A 22258-nucleotide genomic window follows, 5' to 3' on the forward strand; every position below is an offset into this window, starting at 1 on the left:
TTCTATCAAACAACAGTTCTTTTGACTTAAAATACCGCAGTTTATTTTAAAGAGGGGTGCAAAAGCAGAAACTGCTTTTTCAGCCTTGTCTGTTTTCCGCCATATGCATTTATACATCCCGATCGATCGGGACAGAACACGTCATTTTCAAAGTATCGGAATCGGCAAAAAAATATCGGACATGCCTTTTTTTAATATATATATATATTTTTTAATTAAATCGTTTTCTAATTGTATTTAACGTTACAGATAAAATGTCTTACACTCATCCAGAGTCTTTAGTTTTGGTTTAAAGATTGGTTCATAATAACAACAAACATCCTCCCCTGCCATTTATTGTCGCACTCACAAAGTGTGGCACCGGAAAAAACTGTTTATTTAACATATTTATTGTTTACATATTTTATGGCGCAGTGCTGATAAGCTTTGTTTTGATCCAAAGCAGTGGAACAAGGTCATGTTGGACAACAAAAAAAGATACTTGGAGCAATTGAATTGAATTGTATTCATTTTTTTTCTTAATGCATTGCCAAAATGTATATGATCGGGAATGATTGGAATTGAATCGGGAGCAAAAAAAAAGCAATCGGATCGGGAAATATCGGGATCGGCAGATACTCAAACTAAAACGATCGGGATCGGATCGGGAGCAAAAAAACATGATCGGAACAACCCTAGTTATTACACTTTTTGTTTTTGTCAAAGTCATGCTGTTTACATTTTCATGCATCGCATCGACAAACGCGACAATAAAAAACTAAATTGGAAAGGAATTATATCTTGATTCTTTTTATTCAACTTTTTTGCCGTTTTCATTTCAAACAATCCATTGACATCACAAAAAAATGAATGAAATAAAACGACCTATTTTTGATGAAACTGCCGAAACAAAATCAAAATCCACTTATTTAGGGAGGCGGGTGTCAATGACCCCACCCACCTGCAGCGTTGCCAGGGCGACTACCGGTTTACGTGATGACGTCACTGTATATGAGCGCAGGCGGCGGGCTCTCGCTCCTCTTTTACCGCCATCCGAGCGGAGTGTGTTTCTTCCTCCCCGCACCGCGGAGCGACTCACTGCGCAGCAGCACCCGCCTCGACAGCAATTACCGCCGGCCACAGAGCTACGGTAAGCCCCGGTGTGTGCGAACGTTTTACCAGTCACGCCCTACTTTACTCACTGTCTGCAGAGTCACATTTAATCACAATAGACATTTAACCAACGGCGTCAATGGAGGGTAGGCGGCTAATGCTAGTGAAGTGAGACGGCAGCAGCCATTGAGTGCGCCCTCCTCCATGTTTTCACATTGGAATTACTGACACACCGCCACACGCAGTAACGACAACCATCTTTAAAACTGTCAAAATCAACAACGCATCGGCTATGTGTCCCCGGATTTTGGCTATACGTGTTTTTAGAGTTGACCTTATTTTGGGGTGCTGATTCGTGTACGGAAGTCAACTAATGCGATAACGAAGCGTGAAAACGTACTATGTCAAAAATATTGGAATAATAGCGGGAAAATGTTAAAGATATAACGTTGTCACGATAAATGAATACATAAAAAGCATCGACGTTATGTTATGGAAGCGGATATTCCCATAGTGTTGCGAGGCTAACAGGCTAAGCGCACCCGACAATGGGGAAACACGCAAGGCCGGTGGCTAAAGTTAGCTCCGATCAGCTCGATGTGAGCAAGACTGTTTTGTGAGGCGACAGCGCCCTAGAATCTGCGTCCCATCTTTTCCCCTATTGATAACCGATAGTCCCAATATGTACTTTAACCTGATGGAATTTAGCCCCCCTAGGTCAGCTGTGGTTTGCTACACTTGAGTGAGCAACACGTGGTCGCACAAGGATCAGCAAAGGGCTTTTGGGACAAGTCCACTTGGACACACATGTCTTTTTGCCTGATAATGAGCAAAGTGATTTTGCTCACAGTGTCTGCTTATTAGGAGAAACGTAGTCTTTGATGTTGATGTAAAAGTTGTGAATCTAGTGGTAAAATCTTAGCTGTGTCCATCCCTCGTTTATTGACCCTCACTTGGAAATGCTTGGGTAATCTCATTTTGCATAGCATTACCGTATTCGGAAAATGTATCCTTTCAGTTGCAGCTACTTAGTCTTCAACAGCACTTTCACATCAATATGATGTCTGCATTAGTCTGTACATCCGCAGTATTGTTGGAGACTTTTTCTGGATGTATTACCCGTCCGTCAAGATTAAAATAGATTTTAAAACTTTTTTTTAGTTCTTTTGTCTGTAGATAGATCTCTCTTAGGCTTTCTGAGGTTAGCTCAGCCATCCAGAGCCTAATGATTATGCGCCGACTGTAAACGTGAAGACAGTTGACACATTCAAATAAGCTTGCGCCGTCACAATAGACTCGGGACTACGATGATGTCGCGTTATGAATAATTCAAGCTCCCTGCCCATTTGTCATTCCTGTATGTCTTACTCATTGTTTTCTTTTCTTTTTAGCATTACTTGAGACAGCTAAGATGGCAGACATTGACAAGTGAGTATGAGTGTTTGTCAAACTTTTGACAGTTTGGGGGTAGATGAAAGTCAAAAGCTGTGCCATTTTCAACAGACATTGCAAGTCAATTTTAGATATTTGTGTACAGCTATTTATTAGAGGTGTGCGAAATTTCCGATTCTTAGATTATTCGAAGATTCGAGAACGATTCACAAACATCCAAATTCCGATTATTGAAATATGTCAAGTAAAGCGAAAGTAAAACACTCTCAGCGCCCTGCGCGGTCTTCAGGATGTAATGAGGAACGGAGCGAGAGTAGCTAAACATCATGCTTGACAATGCCCAACTCAAGGCTCTAGCTCAAACTCATGCCGCGAGATTAAAAAAAAATAAAACATCCCTGACTGTTGCTGACAGCTGCTACAAAGTACGTCCACATAATGTTACAGTAGATATCATATTTATATAGGACTAGATGCAATATAGACTCGGTGGCGTTAGCAGCACATCTACAGAAAGCTAGATGCGGGCGTTAGTAAACGGCCACCATCTTAAAGCAGTAGACTTCCCTGCAAGGCTGTTGTAGCGAACCTTCCAAGCGAACCTAATTAACTTTTTATCCAAAATACTCCTAAATCGGTAAAATATTGACTTGAATCTATCTTTAAAATAGTTTTAAAACTTTCACATGTCGAAAGTAGACAAAAGGGAAATTATGGAACAACGGGAGCAATTTTAACAACTTTAACGGTTGATTCACAACATTAATTGAATGTAGTTTAAAGCTGCTGATACAGAATGGGGATTTGAGTATTGTTTTTAACTGCTAACTTGATACTGAAAAAAAGTGTTTGTTTTAGCCTTTTTTTTTTTTTTTTTTTTTTTTGGTAACTAATGTACAAAACATTAAAAGCAGCTAATAACGGGGGGTAGAGGTGGGAATCTTTGGGCACCTAACGATTCGATTACGATTCAGAGACTCCGATTCGATTATAAATCAATTATTGATGCCCCCCTCCCCCATTTTTTTTTTTTTTTTAAATGTTTTGTATATTTGTTCCAAAATTGTTAAAAAATCCTCTCAGGCTAAATAAACCAAACTACGATTTTAGTATCAAGTTACCGGTTAAAAACTGTAAATAAAATACTCAAGTCCCCATTCAGTATTAGCAGCTTTAAACTACATTCAATTAATTTAATGATGTAAGTAACTTGAGTATTGAGTAAGTAACTGGTGTTACCTTTCATGTTTTTTTCCCATTTTAAAAAAACAAAACAAAACAAAAACATAGTTACCTTTGCTATGCTTGAAGGTCATTTAATGTTGTGAATCAACAGTTAAAGTTGTTAAAATTGCGCCCGTTATTCCATAATTTACCTCATGTCTACTTTCGACATGTGAAAGTTTTAAAACGGTTTCATCATTTAAAGATTGATTCAAGTCAAGATTTTGCCGGTATAGGGGTATTTTAGATAAAAAGTAATTAGGTTCGTTACAACAGAGCCTTCTAGAGAAGTCTACTGCTTTAAGATGGCGCCTGTTTACTACCGCGGGAAAGTCTGTCATTTCACATCTAGTCTAGATATATGTGATATATACCATAGCCGTTTGTTGCCGTATGTTTGTAGCAACTAGCAACTGGGCGCTGTTTGTAGCGGCCGCTATTGGAGTTTTTTTACCTAGCGGCATTAGCTGCACATGATATTTACTCTCGGTCCGTTCCTCATTGCGTCCCGAAGACCGCGCTGACTGCGTTTTATTTCCGCTTTACCTGGTATAATTCAATAATCGGAATTTGGATGTTTGTGAATCGTTATCGAATCTTCGACGGCTGAATCGCGAATAATCTAAGAATCGGAAATTTTGCACGCCTCTAGCGGGGGGGGGGCTGTCATCAATAATCGATTTATAATCGAATCGTAGCCTCTGAATCGTAATCGAATCGTTAGGTGCCGAAGATTCCCACCTCTACTATTTACCGGTATGACTAACGAGTGAGAATAGCCGCTTTGTCGAATATTCCTGAAGTGCTTCTACTCGGCATGGTGTCATGTTGCAGTGTTCACAACAAAAACAACCTTGCTTCTCTGTTGAACAAGTACAAAACGGTGCTAGTAAAAGTAATCTCTCATTCTCGATTGGGCAGAGCGTGTTAGTTGAGTGAGTAAGCGTAACGGTTCTTTGTTTGCGAATTTTGCTGATCTGGTTTTTCTTCCACTGAAAAGCAAAGACCAAGCTGAGATGGACCCGGCAGATATGGAAGATGTGGAGGATGTAGAAGAGGAGGAGACTGTAGAAAATTCAAAAAGCAAAGGTATCCTACATGAGATACATCAATTCCAGTCACCTAAAAAAAATACAGTAACTTTGCACAGGGCAGTATTGCACAGTGCTAACACCGCACGAGGTGTATCGGAGCTGTCGTGGCCCACTTTTAAGTGATCCAGGGTTCCCATGGCAACGACAGAGGCACTTAAAAAGCGAAATGTTGAAATGACTTCATATTGCTGCTTTAAAGGCCATTACACAACTGTAAACAAATTTACTCGTCTAACTTTAAATAGTCCAGAAAGCATTGAAGCTCTGAAATGGATAAAAAAAACGATGTCTTAATCACATTTTAAAGCAAGCCCCAATTTGGTCCAAGCTTCCACTATTGAGACTAATTAGTCTGCCTGCTCACTCGCTGACAGCGTTTGTGTGTGTCCGCAGCTCGTCAGCTGACAGAGCAGCTCATGCAGAATCCACAAATCCTGGCTGCACTACAAGAGGGTCTTGACGGCCTTAACGGTTCACCATCAGGGTACATTGAGAGGTAACGTTTTTTCATCTTGAATCTATTAGATATAGTGGTTCAATTAAGTATTTAGTCAAGCAATAATTGTGCAAGTTCTCCCACTTGAAAATATAAGAGAGGCCTGGAATTGTCAACATGGGTAAACCTCAACCATGAGAGACAGAATGTGGGGAAAAAAACAAACAGAAAATCAGTTTGATTTTTAAAGAATTTATTTTATTGTTGGCAATAACGGAGGCCAAACGTTTTCTGTAACTCTTCACAAGCTTTCCACACACAGTTGCTGGTATTTTGGCCCATTCCTCCATTCAGATCTCCTCTAGAGCAGTGATGTTTTGGTGGTGTCGTTGGGCAACACGGACTTTCAACTCCCTCCACAGATTTTCTATGAGGTTGAGATCTGGAGACTGGCTAAGCCACTGCAGGACCTTGAAATGCTTCTTACGAAGCCACTCCTTTGTTGCCCTGGTTGTGTGTTTGGGATCATTGTCATGCTGAATGACCCAGCCACGTCTCATCTTCAATGCCCTTGCTGATGGAAGGAGATTTTCACTCAAAATCTCTCGATACATAGCCCCATTCATTCTCTCCTTTACACAGATCAGTCGTCCTGGTTCCTTAGCAGAAAAACAGCCCCAAAGCATGATGTTTCCACCCCAATGCTTCACAGTGGGTATGGTGTTCTTTGGATGCAATTCAGTATTTTTTCCTCCAAACACGAGAACCTGTGTTTCTACCAAAAAGTTCTATTTTGGTTTCATCTGACCATGACACATCCTCCCAGTTCTCTTCTGGATCATCCAAATACTCTTTACCAAACCGCAGACGGGCCTGGACGTGTACTTTCTTCAGCAGGGGGACACATCTGGCAGTGCAGGATTTGAGTCCCTGGCGGCGCATTGTGTTACTGATGGTAGCCTTTGTTACTGTGGTCCCAGCTCTCTGTAGGTCATTCACTAGGTCCTCCCGTGTGGTTCTGGGATTTTTGCTCACCGTTCTTATCATTTTGACGCCACGGGGTGACATCTTGCATGGAGCCCCAGATCAAAGGAGATTATCAGTAGTCTTGTATGTCTATTGCAGATTCAGTCTTCCCATTCTGGTGCAGGTCTACAATTTTGTCTCTGGTGTCCTTCGACAGCTCTTTGGTCTTGGCCATAGTGGAGTTCGGAGTGTGACTGACTGAGGTTGTGGACAGGTGTCTTTTATACTGATGATGAGTTAAAACAGGTGCCATTAATACAGGTAACGAGTGGAGCCTCGTTAGACCTAGTTAGAAGACGTTAGACCTCTTTGACAGCCAGAAATCTTGCTTGTTTGTAGGTAACCAAATACTTATTTTCCACTGTAATTTGAAAATAAATTCTTTAAAAATCAAACAATGTGATTTTCTGATTTTTTTTCCACAGTGAGGTTTACCCATGTTGACAATTACAGATCTCTCTAATCTTTTCAAATAGGAGAACTTACACAATTGGTGGTTGACTAAATACTTATTTGCCCCTCTGTTTTTTTTTTCTCAATATCACGGTTTCATTTTAGCTTACCAAAGGTTGTTAAGCGACGCATCAACGCCCTCAAGAACCTGCAGGTGAAATGTGCTCACATCGAGGCCAAGTTCTACGAAGAAGTGCACGAGTTGGAGAGAAAGTACGCCGCGCTTTACCAACCATTCTTCGATAAAGTACGTCACCTCCGCAACTTCAAGACAAATTTCATACTACTGACTACTGACATCCATCTTTTTTTTTTGTCTTGCAGAGAAGTGACATTGTCAAAGCCGCGTACGAGCCAACAGACGAGGAGTGCGAATGGAAAGCAGATGAGGAGGAAGAGCTGACAGTAAGTAAGCAGGTACAGGTGATGTTTATGCTCGCATGCCTTCCTCTGCTCCTTTGTTGCGCCTGTTTTACGTATGAAAGCGGAAAATGTAAAGATGTGTTTGGAATTTCAAAAAAAAAAAAAAATGTCCGTCTAATTTCAGGATGAAATGAAGGAGAAGGCCAAGCTAGAGGAAGAGAAGAAGGATGAAGAGAAGGAGGACCCCAAAGGCATTCCCGAGTTCTGGTTAACGGTGTTCAAAAACGTGGACCTGCTAAGTGACATGCTGCAGGTATGACCAGCTGTGGTTTACCGCCACCTGCTGGTCAACATGTGCTAGTCTGACTTTCTACTTTTTTGTCTCATCAGGAACACGACGAGCCCATTCTCAAGCATTTACAGGATATTAAAGTGAAATTTTCAGATCCTGACCAACCTATGGTAAGTAATACCCGATATAAAGGTGTTTTTTTTTTTTTTTTTTTAATATTGACACGCTAAAAACTTGGATTTTCCTTGCAGAGCTTTGGTTTGGAGTTCCACTTTGAGCCCAATGAATTCTTCTCAAATACAGTTCTGACAAAAACATACAAAATGAGATCAGAGCCCGACGAGAACCCTTTCTCTTTTGACGGACCAGAGATCATTTCATGCACGGGGTGAGAAGATTCAACTTATTAAATAGGGCTGCCCTAAGCCTGTATTTTGAACGTTAGTAGAACATTTATCAGGCATGAAAATCTCTCACCTTTCGGCGAAATTCGCCGTTTTGAAGTCAAAAAGGGTGACCTATGTGGATTGTGTAGGTCCGGGGTGAAATTTTTCTAGGGCGCGCAGTCGGGGTGTTAGGAGATTTTTTTTCTTTTTAATATCGGACGCTTGGTATGCAAGCGGGGAAAGCGGCACGAAGCCCAAAAAGCGCACCAGAGTGGCCAAAACATTGACTTTTTTCAACGAAACAAAGGCGGGTACACTGTTGTGTCCCGTCTCTTCAATGCCAAGCTTGGCTGCACGTCGGCCGTGAATGAACACTTAAAGCGCCGTCACCCCGTTGAACTTTTGGAAGGCGAAAGAAGGCAATTACAAGCTGGCAGATAGTAAGTCCATCTAACTAACTAACGACATGTTTTATTGAAGTTGCTAATCCTGTCGCGATATGCAATGAGTCCATTTATCAAACGGTAAATAACAATGAGGGGTGGTAATTTTCACGGCTGCGTTTTATCGCCGCACATATGTTAAGTGGTCATCAACACGCCGTAGAATTAAAGTTCGGACATACAAAATAAGGAAACATCTATATTAAACACTGTAAACTAGGGCTGTCAAAATTTTCGCGTTAAAGGGCGGTAATTTTTTTAATCACGTTAAAATATATGACGCAATTAACTAGGGCTGCAGCTATCGTTTATTTTAGTAGTCGATTAATCGATGAACTAATTAGTTCGAATAATCGAGTAATCGGATAAGGAACATGAAAAATGAAAATACCTGAGCTGAGCCTGAAGCGGTATTTAAAAAAAAAAAAAAGAGCAAGGAAGAACAATTTGCTAACTTACATAGCAAAAGTACGCTAACTTAAATGCTATAAAATGCTAACCTGTTTTTATTTTTTTTTACAATGCTCTTAACAAAAGGTTCAGACAGATTCTCACAAAAAAGGCTGAATATTCCAATAAACTAAATTATGAATGCATTAAAAAACATTTGCTCCAACAAAAACTTGGCTTACGTTGGTCTTAACAGGGAGCAGTTGGATTCAGCCATGTGAAATGAGGCAGACCAGAGTGCTGTGTATCCACCCTAATCAATAAAACTAAATGCAAACACTTTCAAAACAAGCCATTCCAACGGCACTTTAACGAATACTCAAAGCTATAAAATTTAATTTGAATATTTTTTTCTAATCGAATACTCGAGTTAATCGAATAATCTTTGCAGCTCTACAATTACCGCACATGCCCCGCTCAAACAGATTAAAATAACAGCACAGTGTCATGTCCACTTTTTATTGTTTTTTGGTATTTTGTCGCCCTCTGCTGGCACTTGGGTGCGACTGATTTTATGGGTTTCAGCAAATGAGCATTGTGTAATTATTGACATCAACAATGGCAAGCTACTAGTTTATTTTTTTTTATTACAAATTTTATTAAAACGAAAACATTAAGAGGGGTTTTAATATAAAATTTCTATAACTTGTACTAACATTTATCTTTTAAGAACTAAGCCTTTCTATCCATGGATTGCTTTAACAGAATATTAATGTTAATGCCATCTTGATTGATTATAATAAACAAATACTGTACTTATGTATAGTATGTTGAATGTATATATCAGTCTTATCTTTCCATTCCAACAATAATTTACAGAAAAATATGGCATATTTTATAGATGGCTTGAATTGCGATTAATTTTCAAGCTGTGATTAACTTGATTAAAAATTTTAATCGTTTGACAGCCCTACTGTAAAAATTAGCATTGCTACATTGAGGCTAATGAGGGGGAAAAGACGACCTACTGTAATTTCCCGTATATAAGGCGCACCCGTGTATAACATGTACCCCAAATTTACTTGTAAAATCTAGGGAAATTTATTGTACCCGTGTATAGCGCGCACCCTAATTTTAGCACCAATAAATAGAAGAATACAAGAGAACAGAGCTCGTGTACAGATACAGAAATGTCATGTTACTGACTGGTGAAACACAGCACAAGCATAGCACATTGGTAGTTCAAAACATTACCGTAAACTGACAATATCAACAATAATAATATGATCTGATAACTTTTAAGTCGGAAATCTGAAAGAGCGCATCGCTGTAGACTCACAACAGGAACTATTTTTATTTGAGTTTGAGTTTCCCGAGGGACAGATATAGTTGACGGACACAGGAAATCTGTGTTGTGTTACGTTTGTTATTGTACGAGTTGCGGAGCTGCAATAAACTTTGACTCAAATGAGTTCAAGAAACAAAATTCTGTGCTTTATGAAGAGTCAAAAAAGCAGAATTTAATACGGACGAAATCATTCGACCGATCAGAGTGAAGTGTCAGTAGCGCCTCCAGAAATTTTTCATAAGGGTGGCCAGATGGGGCCACTTAAAATCTTGGGGTGGCCAAAACTAAAAGCCATAATTTCAGGTTTTCATTATATTATTGCAGTAAAAAGGTCAGGGGAAAACTATCAGAAAGACTTGAGGACACGGCTACTGATATACTTTGGTGTATTGTGTAATATTTGATGTTACTAATGATTTAATGTGCATAGTCCATAACTGTCCAGTCAACATTTTGAGTTCCACAACAATTCTGTTTTATTGTATTATGTATATATTAGGCATAATGTGTACATTTAACAAAACCAAATAATTACTGGGGAAAAGCAGGTGCTGGCAGATTTGCATTTGGGGTGAAATGCATAACTGATGCTACAACAATCTAACGATATACTGGCAAGCGGCGTGGCCAGTGGTGTTGCCAACAAATTTATAAGGGTGGCCGTGGCCACCCCCTGGGGGCGCCACTGTGAAGTGTTAACGAAACAAAATGGTGACGTCACGTACCGTATTGGTCGGCAACGGATCGCCGCATACGTTTCTTCAACACATGGCCGTGTCAATTAAAAAAAAAAAAACCCCGTCTTTATGTATGTATGGCGGAAAACACAGACAAGACTGAAAAAGCGGTTTCTGCTCTTGCACTCCTCTTTGAAAGAAACTGCTGTATTTAAAGCCAAAACAACTGTTGTGTTTGATAGAACAATATGTCTATATGCTGCATTAGCAGATTCATGGCGCATTAAGCTCCCAAACTATTTTTAATTTGTCCGTTTTACCCTGAAAACCCCCATTTAGACGTCGCGCGACCGCTTTTGTTTCTACCCAGCCATAAAACTAAGGTAAATATATTTGTTATTCAAAATGTGTCGTTTTTAGCTTAGAATCATTAATTGATAATTTCGTTTAAAAAACAAAACACACAACTTTAAAGAATTATTCATTCACATATATTAAACTTTCAAGCAAATTATGTCACAATGAAAAAAATGGCGTCTGTAAAAAAGTCATATCTACCTCATAAGTATCACTTAATTGTTTTTTTTTTTTTTTTTTTTTGTCACGGCCGCAATTTCTCCGATATGTTAGATGATGAATAATCGTTCCAAACAAAGAAAAATAGAAAAAAAAACATTTAAAAGGGTAAATATATGAAAAAGAACATCTTGACCACTCTTTGATGTCTGCGATTTCTGCATCGCGACCCTTGTTATATTACCATGTTTCACCCATAAAATCCCCCAAAAATCCGGCTGTGGCCATTCACAGCTGTGTCTTGACACTCAGTGATAAATGCTACATGGAGTTTTTGAATCGAAACAAGGTAAGTGCGCAATAATATCTCGTTAAAGTCATGGCGTCTATAATTCTGCTCTCGTGTGCTCGCACCTCCAGATAGGGTTTTGCTATTTAAAAAACTTTTTTTTTTTTTTTTTTAAATGCCCTCCTGTTCAAAATTTTTCTTCCCCCAGAAAATTGAGATTTTAAGCTTTCCAATGATGTATCACAAATGCATATCGGACAATTTTAAAAGTTGGCTAAATTGGGGGTCTCAGAGCGGAACTTCAAGTCACCTGAGTGTTTTCTGCCATATATAATATATATATATATATTTCTGTCTCCATCCGTGTACCCGTGTATAATGTGCACCATGATTTTAAAAGTTGATTTTGGGGGGAAAAAAGTGCGCATTATATTCGGGAAATTACGGTACTTTAGCCTGCTAAAAAAAACATTGGCAGTCTTCTCCAAAACGCAAACTTGCAGTTAAGAGGTGACACTTCAAACATGAAAAAATTGCTGGTTAACAGCATTTGCAAACGAAAAAAAAAATGATTACGGATTCCAAATGTAATGACAAAAAGAGCTTTTTTGCGGAGTGTAAAGCTTACGGTTAGGGGTTTAGCGAACGTACTTCCAGTAGACATTTTAAAATAAAAGCACGTCATGTTCGTCGTATAAAAGATTTCTGGAGGTAATCCCACGTACTTCAGATTCTACACTAAGAATAGCTTTGAAATGACACCCTTTATCAAAAATCTGATTGGCAATGATTATAATACTACTATATAAAGTAGTTTACTATAATGTTAATGCCATATTTTTTTAAGAATTGTTTTGAATAATGTTGGAAAGGCGAAGTCAGTGTTCTGAATCTGTTTACATTTCATTATTTTGCACTAGTTAATGCTGTCAGCATTTGATCTCATTGTTTATTTGTGATTTATTTAGGGCTGCAGCTATCGAATATTTTAGTAATCGAGTAATCGACTGAAAATTCTATCGATTAATCGAGTAATCGGATGAAACAAATATATTTTTAGGTGAAGAGCAATTATAAATATACATGAGAAAACAAGACATTTCATCTAAGCTTGAACCATTTTCAGTCAATCAATGTCTTTATTTTCGATGTATATTGTTGAAAACTGCCAACAATTGCATTTCAGATGTAACTAGAATAAAAAAAAGATTAATTAACTGCTTTCACTCAAAAAAAACATTAGATCTTATTAGAAAAAAACTATATATATATATATATATATATATATATAGTATATATACCTAAAAATGCCGTTACGCTTGATAACACACATCACTTAAAAGTTAGGATTTTTCCCCACGTGTTTCAATTGAATTTCTATTTGTGTCAAGCCATTTTTAAGTTCTAGTTAAGTTTTAAGTTAGTCTAAACTGTAAGTCCTGATGGGATTTTGAGTTTTTGCAGTGTTCAAAATAAATGCTGTGCCGTATTGGAGCACATTAGGGACCAGTGCTACTTGGTGTTTTATCCAGCAATGACTACTGAGCTAAAATTGATAGTTAGATGGATTGAGTTTTTATTTTACACCCTCATTACTCCACAACGCTATGTTATGTTACAGCCTGTACGTAAGCCACGCATCGACAGTGGTCATAATTAATAGAAACCTAGCCCTCCGCAGGGCTAACGTTACTTGAGCTAGTGACAGTAACGTTAATCTTATTTATTAGCGCTTAGCGCTCTACTGCTTTAAGATGGCGGCTGTTTACTAACGCTGCCCAGACGCGGCCGAGTCTGTCATTTTGCATCTAGTTCAACATGTGATCTCTATGAGACTCATCAGACGCTACCTGCTATCAACGTAGCATCGTGCGGGCTAGTATTTAGCAACGTCGGTGTCGTTTGTGGCTGCTGTCAGTTTTTTTTTTTTTTTTTTTTTTTTTTTTTTTTTTTTTTTTTTTTTTTTTTGGTGCTTCTTCCTCTACGCACGTGACATCAGCGTGTTGTCCCGCATTAAAAGTAGTCCGAGCAAAATGTGATGCTTAGAGCTGTCAAAATAAACGATTCCTCGAGGTGAATAAAATTACTCTGATCAGTTTTTAAATTCGTTACTCGAGTTGCTCGAGTATTCGTTTCAGCTCTAGATTTGTTATTTGTGTTTATTTGTACTTGTACTGTAGTAAAGAATTTAAGCATTCCAAAATGTTTTTGTGAATAAGTGTCATCAAAAATGTCATTGCTAAATTAGTAAAAAATAAAAAATAAAAAAAGGGGGGGGGGGATTATTAGATTAGTTGACTAATCGTAAAAATAAGCTGACTAATCGGGAGAAAATTAGTCGTTTGGGACAGCCCTAGTTATACAGTGTATTTCCTTCACACACTCCCACCTTTTTAACCCCTGTCCCATTTTCATGCCTGACTTATGTTCTACGATATTTTTTGAAATAGTGTTCAAATGATTGTTGCAAACGTATTTTTTTTTTCTTTTAAAGCTCCACGATCGACTGGACAAAAGGCAAAAACGTCACGTTGAAAACCATCAAGAAGAAGCAGAAGCACAAGGGCCGCGGCGTTGTCAGGACAGTCACAAAAACGGTCCCCAACGACTCATTTTTCAATTTCTTCACCCCACCAGAGGGTAGGGAATATTTTATCTACTCATTTAAACGGTGATGGACGTCATGTTTTTGTTGCCGTTTTCTAATATGCCGTTTTTCATCTCCCAACGCAGTCCCGGAAAACGGAGAGTTGGTACGTTTTTAACAATTTCTCCAGCTACAGGTTAGTTTTCCACTAAGCTAACTCTGGAATTATCTTAAGGACGAAGACTCTGAAGCGGTCCTGGCAGCCGACTTTGAAATCGGTCACTTCATCCGCGAACGCATCGTTCCCCGCGCCGTGTTGTACTTCACGGGAGAGGCCATAGAAGACGACGACGATGATGTAAGAATCTGTTCCGGAAAAATATTCAGGGTACCCGCGGGTTATGAAAAGTATTTTAAAAACCATTGAATTTAGTTTTCCATTATTAAAGGTATTAAAAGCATTAAATTAGCTGTCGTAAGTCTGGATTTTTTTCACAGTGGTTTTAATTTTCAAGAACATTTCAGTGCAACCTAAATTATATCCGTGACGAAGTTTTTTTTTTTTTTTTAAATCCAAGATGACGCGTAGAATTTTTACGATGCGCTGCACCTCGTGCGTGCGTGCCGTTAGCATCATTAGCATCAACAGCAGGCAATCGCACAGTACTGTGTGCTAACGCAAGGATGTAGGTGATAGTAAAACACCTCCTGGTATATTTAAATGTTTTGATTAAGAGTATGGATTTTCTCTTATCTGATTAAAAGAAATGTCTTCAATAGCTAACAAAGGATTAACATGTGTTTTTTATACTTCTTGTTATGTGATTAGAAAAAAACAATTACCAGGGGAAATGGTCATGTGTAGCTTTTTTATTTTGTGGTAATTAATGGTAAACTACTGCCATTTAGTGGCTGTTTTTTAAACTTTCACTGCCAATTGCAAGCACTTTACAGTTAAGGTGGCCAACTTGACAATCACCTACCTACCACCTTGACTAGGTCCTCTTAAAAGGGAAACCTGTTGTATTGCAAATGTAATTTCTGAAGTTGCTTTACAATAATAGTGTAAAATACATTTTATCCTGGGAAAAAAAATTCTGAAAGACCTTATATTTAAATATTTTAATTGTATCTTCAATAAATGTGCATTTTTTTGTCAAACACACTTAGTAATTGAGGTTAAATTTGATGTTCAGTACTTTATTTTTTAATATAATTCAATACTATCTAAATAATGGGTGCGAGAAAAGTATTAATTTTCAGTTGAAATGGCATTAAAAAAGGTCTTGAATTTAGACTTATCAATCCTGGGGGGACCTGATATTGGATTCCTTTCCATTTGGTAAATCAAAAAATACTTTGTTTTTTAGTACGACGAAGAAGGAGAGGAGGCCGATGACGAGGTGAGGCCGAACGCTATTTGGAACCAATTGGATTCATCGGCACGACATGTGTAAAACTTAAAAAAAAAATAAAAAAATTTTTTTTTATCCTGTTAGGAAGGTGAAGAGGAAGCCGATGAAGAAAACGACCCCGACTACGATCCCAAGGTGAGTGGCCTGGCACGGCAATTTTTGCTCGTGACATCTCTTGAGTTTGACATCCCTTCATGTCATGACTGCCATTAAAGCCTCTGGTTCACTGAGAATTTGTCGTCAATGTCAATTCAACATACAGAATCCAAACCATCTCAATGCATCTGTGCTAAAATAACACTGTTGTCTTATGATCAATTCATGTTTCACATCGTTTCTACCATAAGCATGCTGCTCTTGAGACGGTCTACAATACTAGTTTTTTTCCCCCCTCCTCTTTTACTCATTGTCTTCATTTACAAGCGGTCATGTTTTTTGGCATATTTTGTCAGCTCCTCTTTGAATTTTTCCTCACTAGGTTTAAGTGGTGACAGTAGAAAAATAACCCTGTCCCGGTAGGTACAGCTTGTCAAATGTCAGCTTACTACCATCAGCCAATCCTTCACCTTTCTAATTTTTCCCCCTCCACATTTTGTTTTGAGGCTGTCTAGTTTTGCTGTCATGCTGCCATTCCTTCCTAACTAACACTTGTTTGAATTTTTTTTTGGGGGTGGGGGGATTTAACCCATAGCGTGCACTGTATTTTTACCTGTATCATTTCTGTATGTTGAAGTTAGTCTTTTTTTTTTTGCTTTTTGTCGATGGCTGCGTGTTGTTTGGAACTTCATAGATCCATTTCACCCTTGAGTTTAATCCTCCCGCCTGGAAAACATTGCCACAGATTAACGCGTTGATTACGATAGATGGGAGGTTAGAATGGGTTAGACATGTTGAGCAGCATCCAATGCAGTGATCCCTCACTTCTCGCTGTTAACGAAGACCAGTACCGATCGCGTAAAGTAAAAAAAGTAAGTCACCCTGTCCCCTATTTTTAATACGTTTTTTGTATATATATTAAGGGTGTAACGGTACATGTAATAGTATTGAACAGTTTCGGTACGTGGTAGTCGGTTCGGAACGGACGCGTACCGAACGAGTTTCTGACGTAATATAACCCTTACTTTTCGAGGCTGTGAGTCGATCGGCTTAGTTTCTTTGTGTAGATTATATTTACTCTGTCTTCTATTCACAATAAGGCGCACCTAACTATAAGCCGCCACCCACCAAATTTGACACGAAAACGACATTTCTTCATAGATAAACCGCACTGGACTATAAGCCACAGCTGTAATCACTGTATTATGAGATATTTACACCGAAGATATTAACGGGTAGCACTTTATTTGACAGTGGCGTCACAAGACCAAATGAACCCCATGAAGCTTTAAACTAATTGTCTGCAAATCCTAATTGCTTTAAGAAGCTTCATTTGGCCATCACTGCTCTCTTGGGGGAGACGGTCAACCTCTGATGCCACCTGCTGTCAACACTGTTGTTGTCCAGCATGCCTCCAAACATGCATTGCCGCGCTACAGATGTAAATAACAATGAAAACTCATGTTCTGCGCTAATTATTTCTTCAGTTACTGTTCCAGTTGTTTCATTAATTGCTAGTTATGGTATTTGGGAACACTTTATTTGATAGTGGCGCCATAAGATTGTCATAAGACAATCATAATTATGACATGACACTGTCATGAGCTTAATGAATGCTTAAATCTGATGTCATTTAGTGTTATCCGGCAAATTATCTGTTTTGAATGGACGTAAAAGATCTGAGATGGACATAAATGGAGTTAGTGACATAATTTGCCAGATTACACTTAATGACATCTGTCATAATTAGGGTTGTTCCGATCATGTTTTTTTGCTCCCGATCGTTTTAGTTTGAGTATCTGCCGATCCCGATATTTCCCGATCCGATTGCTTTTTTTTTGTGTGTGTGCTCCCGATTCAATTCGAATCATTCCCGATCATATACATTTTGGCAATGCATTAAGAAAAAAATGAATAAAACTCAGACAAATATATACATTCAACATACAGTACATAAGTACTGTATTTGTTATGACAGTAAATCCTCAAGGTGGCGTTTACATTATTAACATTCTTTCTGTGAGAGGGATCCACGGATAGAAAGACTTGTAATTCTTAAAGGATAAATGTGACTAAATATTGCCATACAGTGTATCTGTTGAGCTTTCAGTAAATGATACTGTAGCCATTTAACTGTTCTGCCCAAATGCATGATGGGAAGTGCAACCATGACTGTGCGTAGTGGCACCAATTGATATGTCTTCTCTGCGTTGGGAAATAACATGGGGTGTAAAGAAAAAGCTCAACTATTACCTTCCTTCCCCACATTGCTTTCCCACGATATTTCTTATTGTTGAGAGAGGGATTTTAAGGCTTTGGCCAATCAAAAAATGGCTCCAAAGACTGCCAAAATTCACTCTACTCATTTTACGCTGCTTTTTAGCGCTATATATAGGTAAATCGGCGCCATTATAGATTGAACGCGACAATGCGTGAGTGGGTCGTGCAGCGCATGCGTTAATTGCGTTAAATATGTTAGCGTGATTCATTTTTAAAAAATTAATTACCGCCGTGAAACTTAAGACTCTGGAAGAGTGTAAGACATTTAGTCTGTAACGTTAAATACAATTAGAAAACGATTTAATTAAAAAAAAAAAAAATTATATTAAAAAAAGACCGATATTTTTTTGCCAATTCCGATACTTAGAAAATGACGTGATCGGACCCGATCGATCGGGACATCTTTAGTCATAAGCATTCAGTAATACCCATGATAGTGTCATGTCATATTTATGACGGTCTTATGACGCCGCTGTCAAGTAAAGTATAACCTAATAACCCAAATAAATCAACAAATAAGCCGCTCTGGACTATAAGCCGCAGCATTTAAAATGAAGGAAAAAAGTAGCAGCTTATAGTCCGAAAATTACGGGAATCGTTTTGAGAACTTTTATTCACATAAGATTATGCAATGAGAGAGTGTTAAGTTAAGCTGCGAAGTAGTGAGGGATCACTGTACTGAATATCTTCGGATGGCGCGGAGCCACGGAAAATTCACTGTGCAGCTACAATCACCTCTGGAGGACGCCCCATCTCCGTGATGATGAGATTTTAATTAATGCCGACATACGCTTTTCAACACCCCTCCCTCACTGTTTCCACTTTAGCATTTGGCTTGAGTGCTACTTATTCTCCTGTATTTAAGTAAGGTAGCCTAACATTTCCTTTTCTACCATTAATTTGAAAAAATTAAAAACAGTAAATATTCTCTAATTAATGTAGTCCTTGAAAGTAGGTGATTGTCAATCAATTGACTTAATATTGATAGTAAATGCTTATTTCCAGCTAAAATGTTAAGACGCCCAGAATAATATAAATGACGTAAATGACTTGATTTATATCTAAGCAGAGTAAAGTCGACTCATCGTAATTAATCTACTATTAAAATAAACGTTTGTGGCAGCCGTATTTTGGAATAGTTGATGTGTGGTAATTTTGCTCAGCTTGTTCAATGCCATTTTTTTTCCCCCTCTTGCAGAAGGACGCGGCCTCCCCAGCTGAGTGCAAGTCTCAGTGAAGTGTGGCCTTGCTGCCTTCAGGATCCAACTGCACTGTTAACAACGTTTAAGAAAAAAAACAGGGGAAACGTATATATATAAAATATATATTACAAAAAAACAACAAACTAGTTACTTGCCGCCTTATAATGTTTTTGTATTTTTCTTGGTAGACAATTTGAAGGTTTCGAGGTTTTTGTTACAAAAACCCTTAAAAACACGGTAATAATACTTTGAGCTGCGTGGCTCGCTATATAGTATTTTACTAGACCTGTTTTTTCTTCTCTACAATAGGACATAAAGCATGTTCTTCACTGCGAAACTAGTTCTTGTCAAGTCGTTTTTGTGGTATTTGCTCTTAGACAACAGCTGGGATCGAGACCGGATCGTTTTCCTCGGTGGGCCGCTATATAGCGCTTTCGCTGTATTCTTCTTACTCCTGTACAACATTCCAGCAAATGTGATCGGGGTCCATTGGTGAAACACTCAAGGAATTGAACAAAAACCAGGGTATGAAAGGGTCCACCGTTTTGTGCCAGCTTTTCTTTCCCCCCCACAAACAGTAGCGCACTATTTTCTCACTTGCCTCTTCTATATCAGTTGCTGGTTACAGAACTGATTACCACTGTGAACTAAAACGAGGGAACGTGTGACACGGCCGCCAGCCCCGATAAGGCCAATGACCCACCACCCTTGACATATTCCCACTTTTTGTACCCTTTAAACACAACGGACGCAATATTAAAATGGACAAGAGGCAGTATTTAAATTGCTAAAATGGTTGTTTTTGCCTGGAGAGCAGCTGTTGTCGAGGCAAATCATTATGCTACAAAAATACTAATGTTCCCAATTACTGTATGTGTATGTTCATGAATAAATTGCATAAACATGTTCAAACTGAGCTGAGTCGTTGGATTATTGCATTTTTTTTGTCAATAACAACAGAGGGCGCTGTTGCTTTGGAATGAGAGCTGTACTGAACTCATTGTCATTGACGGCGATAGAAGTGTGATTGGGAGCGTGATCATTCGTTGTTAGCTCTCGCCATCAAAAGGGATTGGACGTCTATGTCCGTCAATGGCAGCCAATGAGAATGGAGTAGCGCACGTTTTGTAGTAGGTTGGGTCTTTCGGGTGGGCGTTCCGGCTCGCAAGCCCCTCCTCGCCTGTCTCAGGCAACCAACCGAATACAACCCCAACCATCACAACCGACCGAACGATCGTCACCCGCGCGTCCCGTATGCGTTCGTCCTCTCCGGGGTAGACCTCCGCGTCTGTGCCCCCCGCTCGGAAGGGAAAAAAAAAGTGGCGCACTCGGGCTGAGCATGTTGGAAAACGGCAGGAAGGTGTTCAAGGAAGGTGTGCTGGAGAAGAGGAGTGATGGCCTTCTGCAGCTGTGGAAGAAGAAGCTGTGCGTCCTGACCGAGGACGGCGTGCTGCTGCTGCCGCCCAAGCAGCACGATCACCAGCCGCAGCAGCAGCCGCCTCAGCCGCACCATCGCGGGGAAGATGCTGGCAAAGTCAAGGAGCTGCACTTCGCCAACATGAAGACGGTGGACTGCGTGGAGCGCAAGGGCAAGTACGTCTACTTCACGGTGGTTATGTCCGAGGGGAAGGAGATCGACTTCAGGTGCCCGCAGGACGAGGGCTGGAACGCAGAGATAACCCTCCAGATGGTCCAGTATAAAAACCGTCAAGCCATTCTGGCTGTCAAGTCCACCCGGCAGAAGCAGCAGCTGCTCGTCGTCCACATGCCCGGACAGAGCCACAAGACGCTGCGGAGCTCGCCGAACGTGGCGTGACCTGCCCGGCGGACATTCGAGCGCCATTTGCGGTAAGGGGAGGGGGTTGGTAGTCATGGTAGGGGGGGGGTCTGGGGACGACCTAGGGAATCCCCTCGTGAATTGGACCGCTTCCTTGCCCCTTGTGGAGTACCCGGCTTTTGAGATGTATAATTAAGGTTTTCCTACAGTGTTTGCATTTTTTAATAACAATTTGTATATATACAGCGTGAAAAAGTCTGCACTCCAGGATTTTTTTTTTTTTTACTTCGTTTGCTGAATAATCATGTTAATATAACATTTTTATGTCGATGCTCAAGTTGAAAATTCCAACGCTATGGAATCGGAGTGTATAAAACGTTCTGGGTTTTTTTTGCATGGGAGTTTTATCCCATTATGTACATAAATTACAACACAGACCACCGTTTGGAAATCATTTTCTCTAGACAATTGAACTGGTTAATGAAGTGCACATTTCAAGTGACTTTGCAATTGAATCCATCCACAGGTTAATTGGACACTGGAGGATGACTATCGACTCTTGCCTCTGCTGCATCGGCACTGATTCTCCTGGATGAGTACCCCATGCTCCCAAAAAAAAAAAAACTTTCCTTAGACCCACCCCATACACGGACCTTCTCCACTAAAGACTCATGGACTAACAAAAAAAAGCATGTGAGAAAAAAAGTGTCGGTCAGTGCGATTATTTATTACACATGTACATATTTTTTTTCTATCAATGTCTTCAATGGGAAGGCCATTACTGGGAATAAGCCTTTATTTGTACTGTTGTTCTTATTAGCGTGTAGTTCGGTATCATCGAACCAAAGATTCATTTCCAGATGCCGTTTTGTATGATTTTATGAGTGGGATTATTAGCCACGGTAGCCTGTGTGGAAGTCTTAAACATGATGTTAGCGTCTGAACCGAATGAGGTTAGGAACACTGCTGCCATTTTGTTATCGATGTAAACGACGGTACATTTGTCTTTTGAGCTGTCTAGACGCAGGTCTTCGTAGTGTTTTTGTTAAAGACTATTTGGGGATTTTGTGTGATGTATTTCGGCAAAGTGCAGTTTTTCATTCATGATGTTGAAAATGTGTTTTGGGATCCAAAATTGTATCTTTATTTTGAACATTTTGTCCTCAGATTCAGTTCACAGATCCCAATTGCCAGTTCAAAACCATTTTTAAACCCTTCGCAAGTGTCATCTGCCAGGTATTATTAACCCTGATTGTAGTTATTTAGGGACGTGTGTCATGATTGGCAAGCGTTTCAAACGTTTACTTGACAAGGCGGCAACGTGTTGATTTCCCAGTGGCTCATGTTAATCGTGCAAGGCCTTTTCGAGAGCGTTTGGCGGCCGAATTAACACATGCCTCAGTGTTGTCATCTCCCACACGCGGCGTAATAGCTCTGCCCTTTATCTCGCCTTCGCTGCACCCCACTGACATGCCTCTCT

At 39.5% G+C, this 22258-nt stretch overlaps 2 protein-coding genes across 5 annotated transcripts; both read left to right on the plus strand.

The window, feature by feature from the left end:
- The first annotated feature begins 998 nt into the window (after positions 1-998).
- nap1l1 (nucleosome assembly protein 1-like 1) lies at positions 999-21513 on the plus strand. 4 transcript variants are annotated; one of them, XM_057854176.1, is made up of 16 exons: positions 999-1129; positions 2484-2520; positions 4709-4797; positions 5196-5298; positions 6823-6964; positions 7042-7134; positions 7265-7393; positions 7471-7542; positions 7624-7760; positions 13916-14061; positions 14155-14174; positions 14244-14366; positions 15379-15411; positions 15508-15558; positions 15902-15938; positions 18998-19917. In XM_057854176.1, the coding sequence occupies exons 2-15, from the start codon at positions 2504-2506 to the stop codon at positions 15905-15907; spliced, it is 1161 nt and encodes a 386-aa protein (XP_057710159.1). In that variant the 5' UTR covers positions 999-1129; positions 2484-2503; the 3' UTR covers positions 15908-15938; positions 18998-19917. The 4 variants fall into 4 exon arrangements, with proteins under 4 accessions (XP_057710159.1, XP_057710156.1, XP_057710157.1 ...); XM_057854173.1 differs by lacking the exons at positions 15902-15938; positions 18998-19917 and adding an exon at positions 21305-21513 and having other exon boundaries at positions 7042-7122; XM_057854174.1 differs by lacking the exon at positions 15902-15938.
- On the plus strand, positions 20208-21452 carry phlda1 (pleckstrin homology-like domain, family A, member 1). The gene is made up of 2 exons (XM_057854184.1): positions 20208-20849; positions 21305-21452. Exon 1 carries the CDS (start codon positions 20341-20343, stop codon positions 20815-20817), a length of 477 nt encoding a protein of 158 aa, XP_057710167.1. The 5' UTR covers positions 20208-20340; the 3' UTR covers positions 20818-20849; positions 21305-21452.
- Positions 21514-22258: the final 745 nt, after the last annotated feature.

This window comes from Corythoichthys intestinalis, chromosome 13, assembly GCF_030265065.1.
Source record: "Corythoichthys intestinalis isolate RoL2023-P3 chromosome 13, ASM3026506v1, whole genome shotgun sequence".
Lineage (NCBI taxonomy): Eukaryota > Metazoa > Chordata > Actinopteri > Syngnathiformes > Syngnathidae > Corythoichthys > Corythoichthys intestinalis.

What these genes read in the sequence shown, in the direction of transcription:
- nap1l1 (XM_057854173.1), top strand. An exon ending in CCATCAGGGTACATTGAGAG is followed by an intron (nt 5,299 to 6,822) that starts GTAACGTTTTTT and finishes GTTTCATTTTAG; the next exon opens with CTTACCAAAGGTTGTTAAGC. An exon ending in CAGATCCTGACCAACCTATG is followed by an intron (nt 7,543 to 7,623) that starts GTAAGTAATACC and finishes TTTTCCTTGCAG; the next exon opens with AGCTTTGGTTTGGAGTTCCA.
- phlda1 (XM_057854184.1), top strand. Translation starts at nt 20,341, where the DNA reads ATGTTGGAAAACGGCAGGAAGGTGTTCAAGGAAGGTGTGCTGGAGAAG.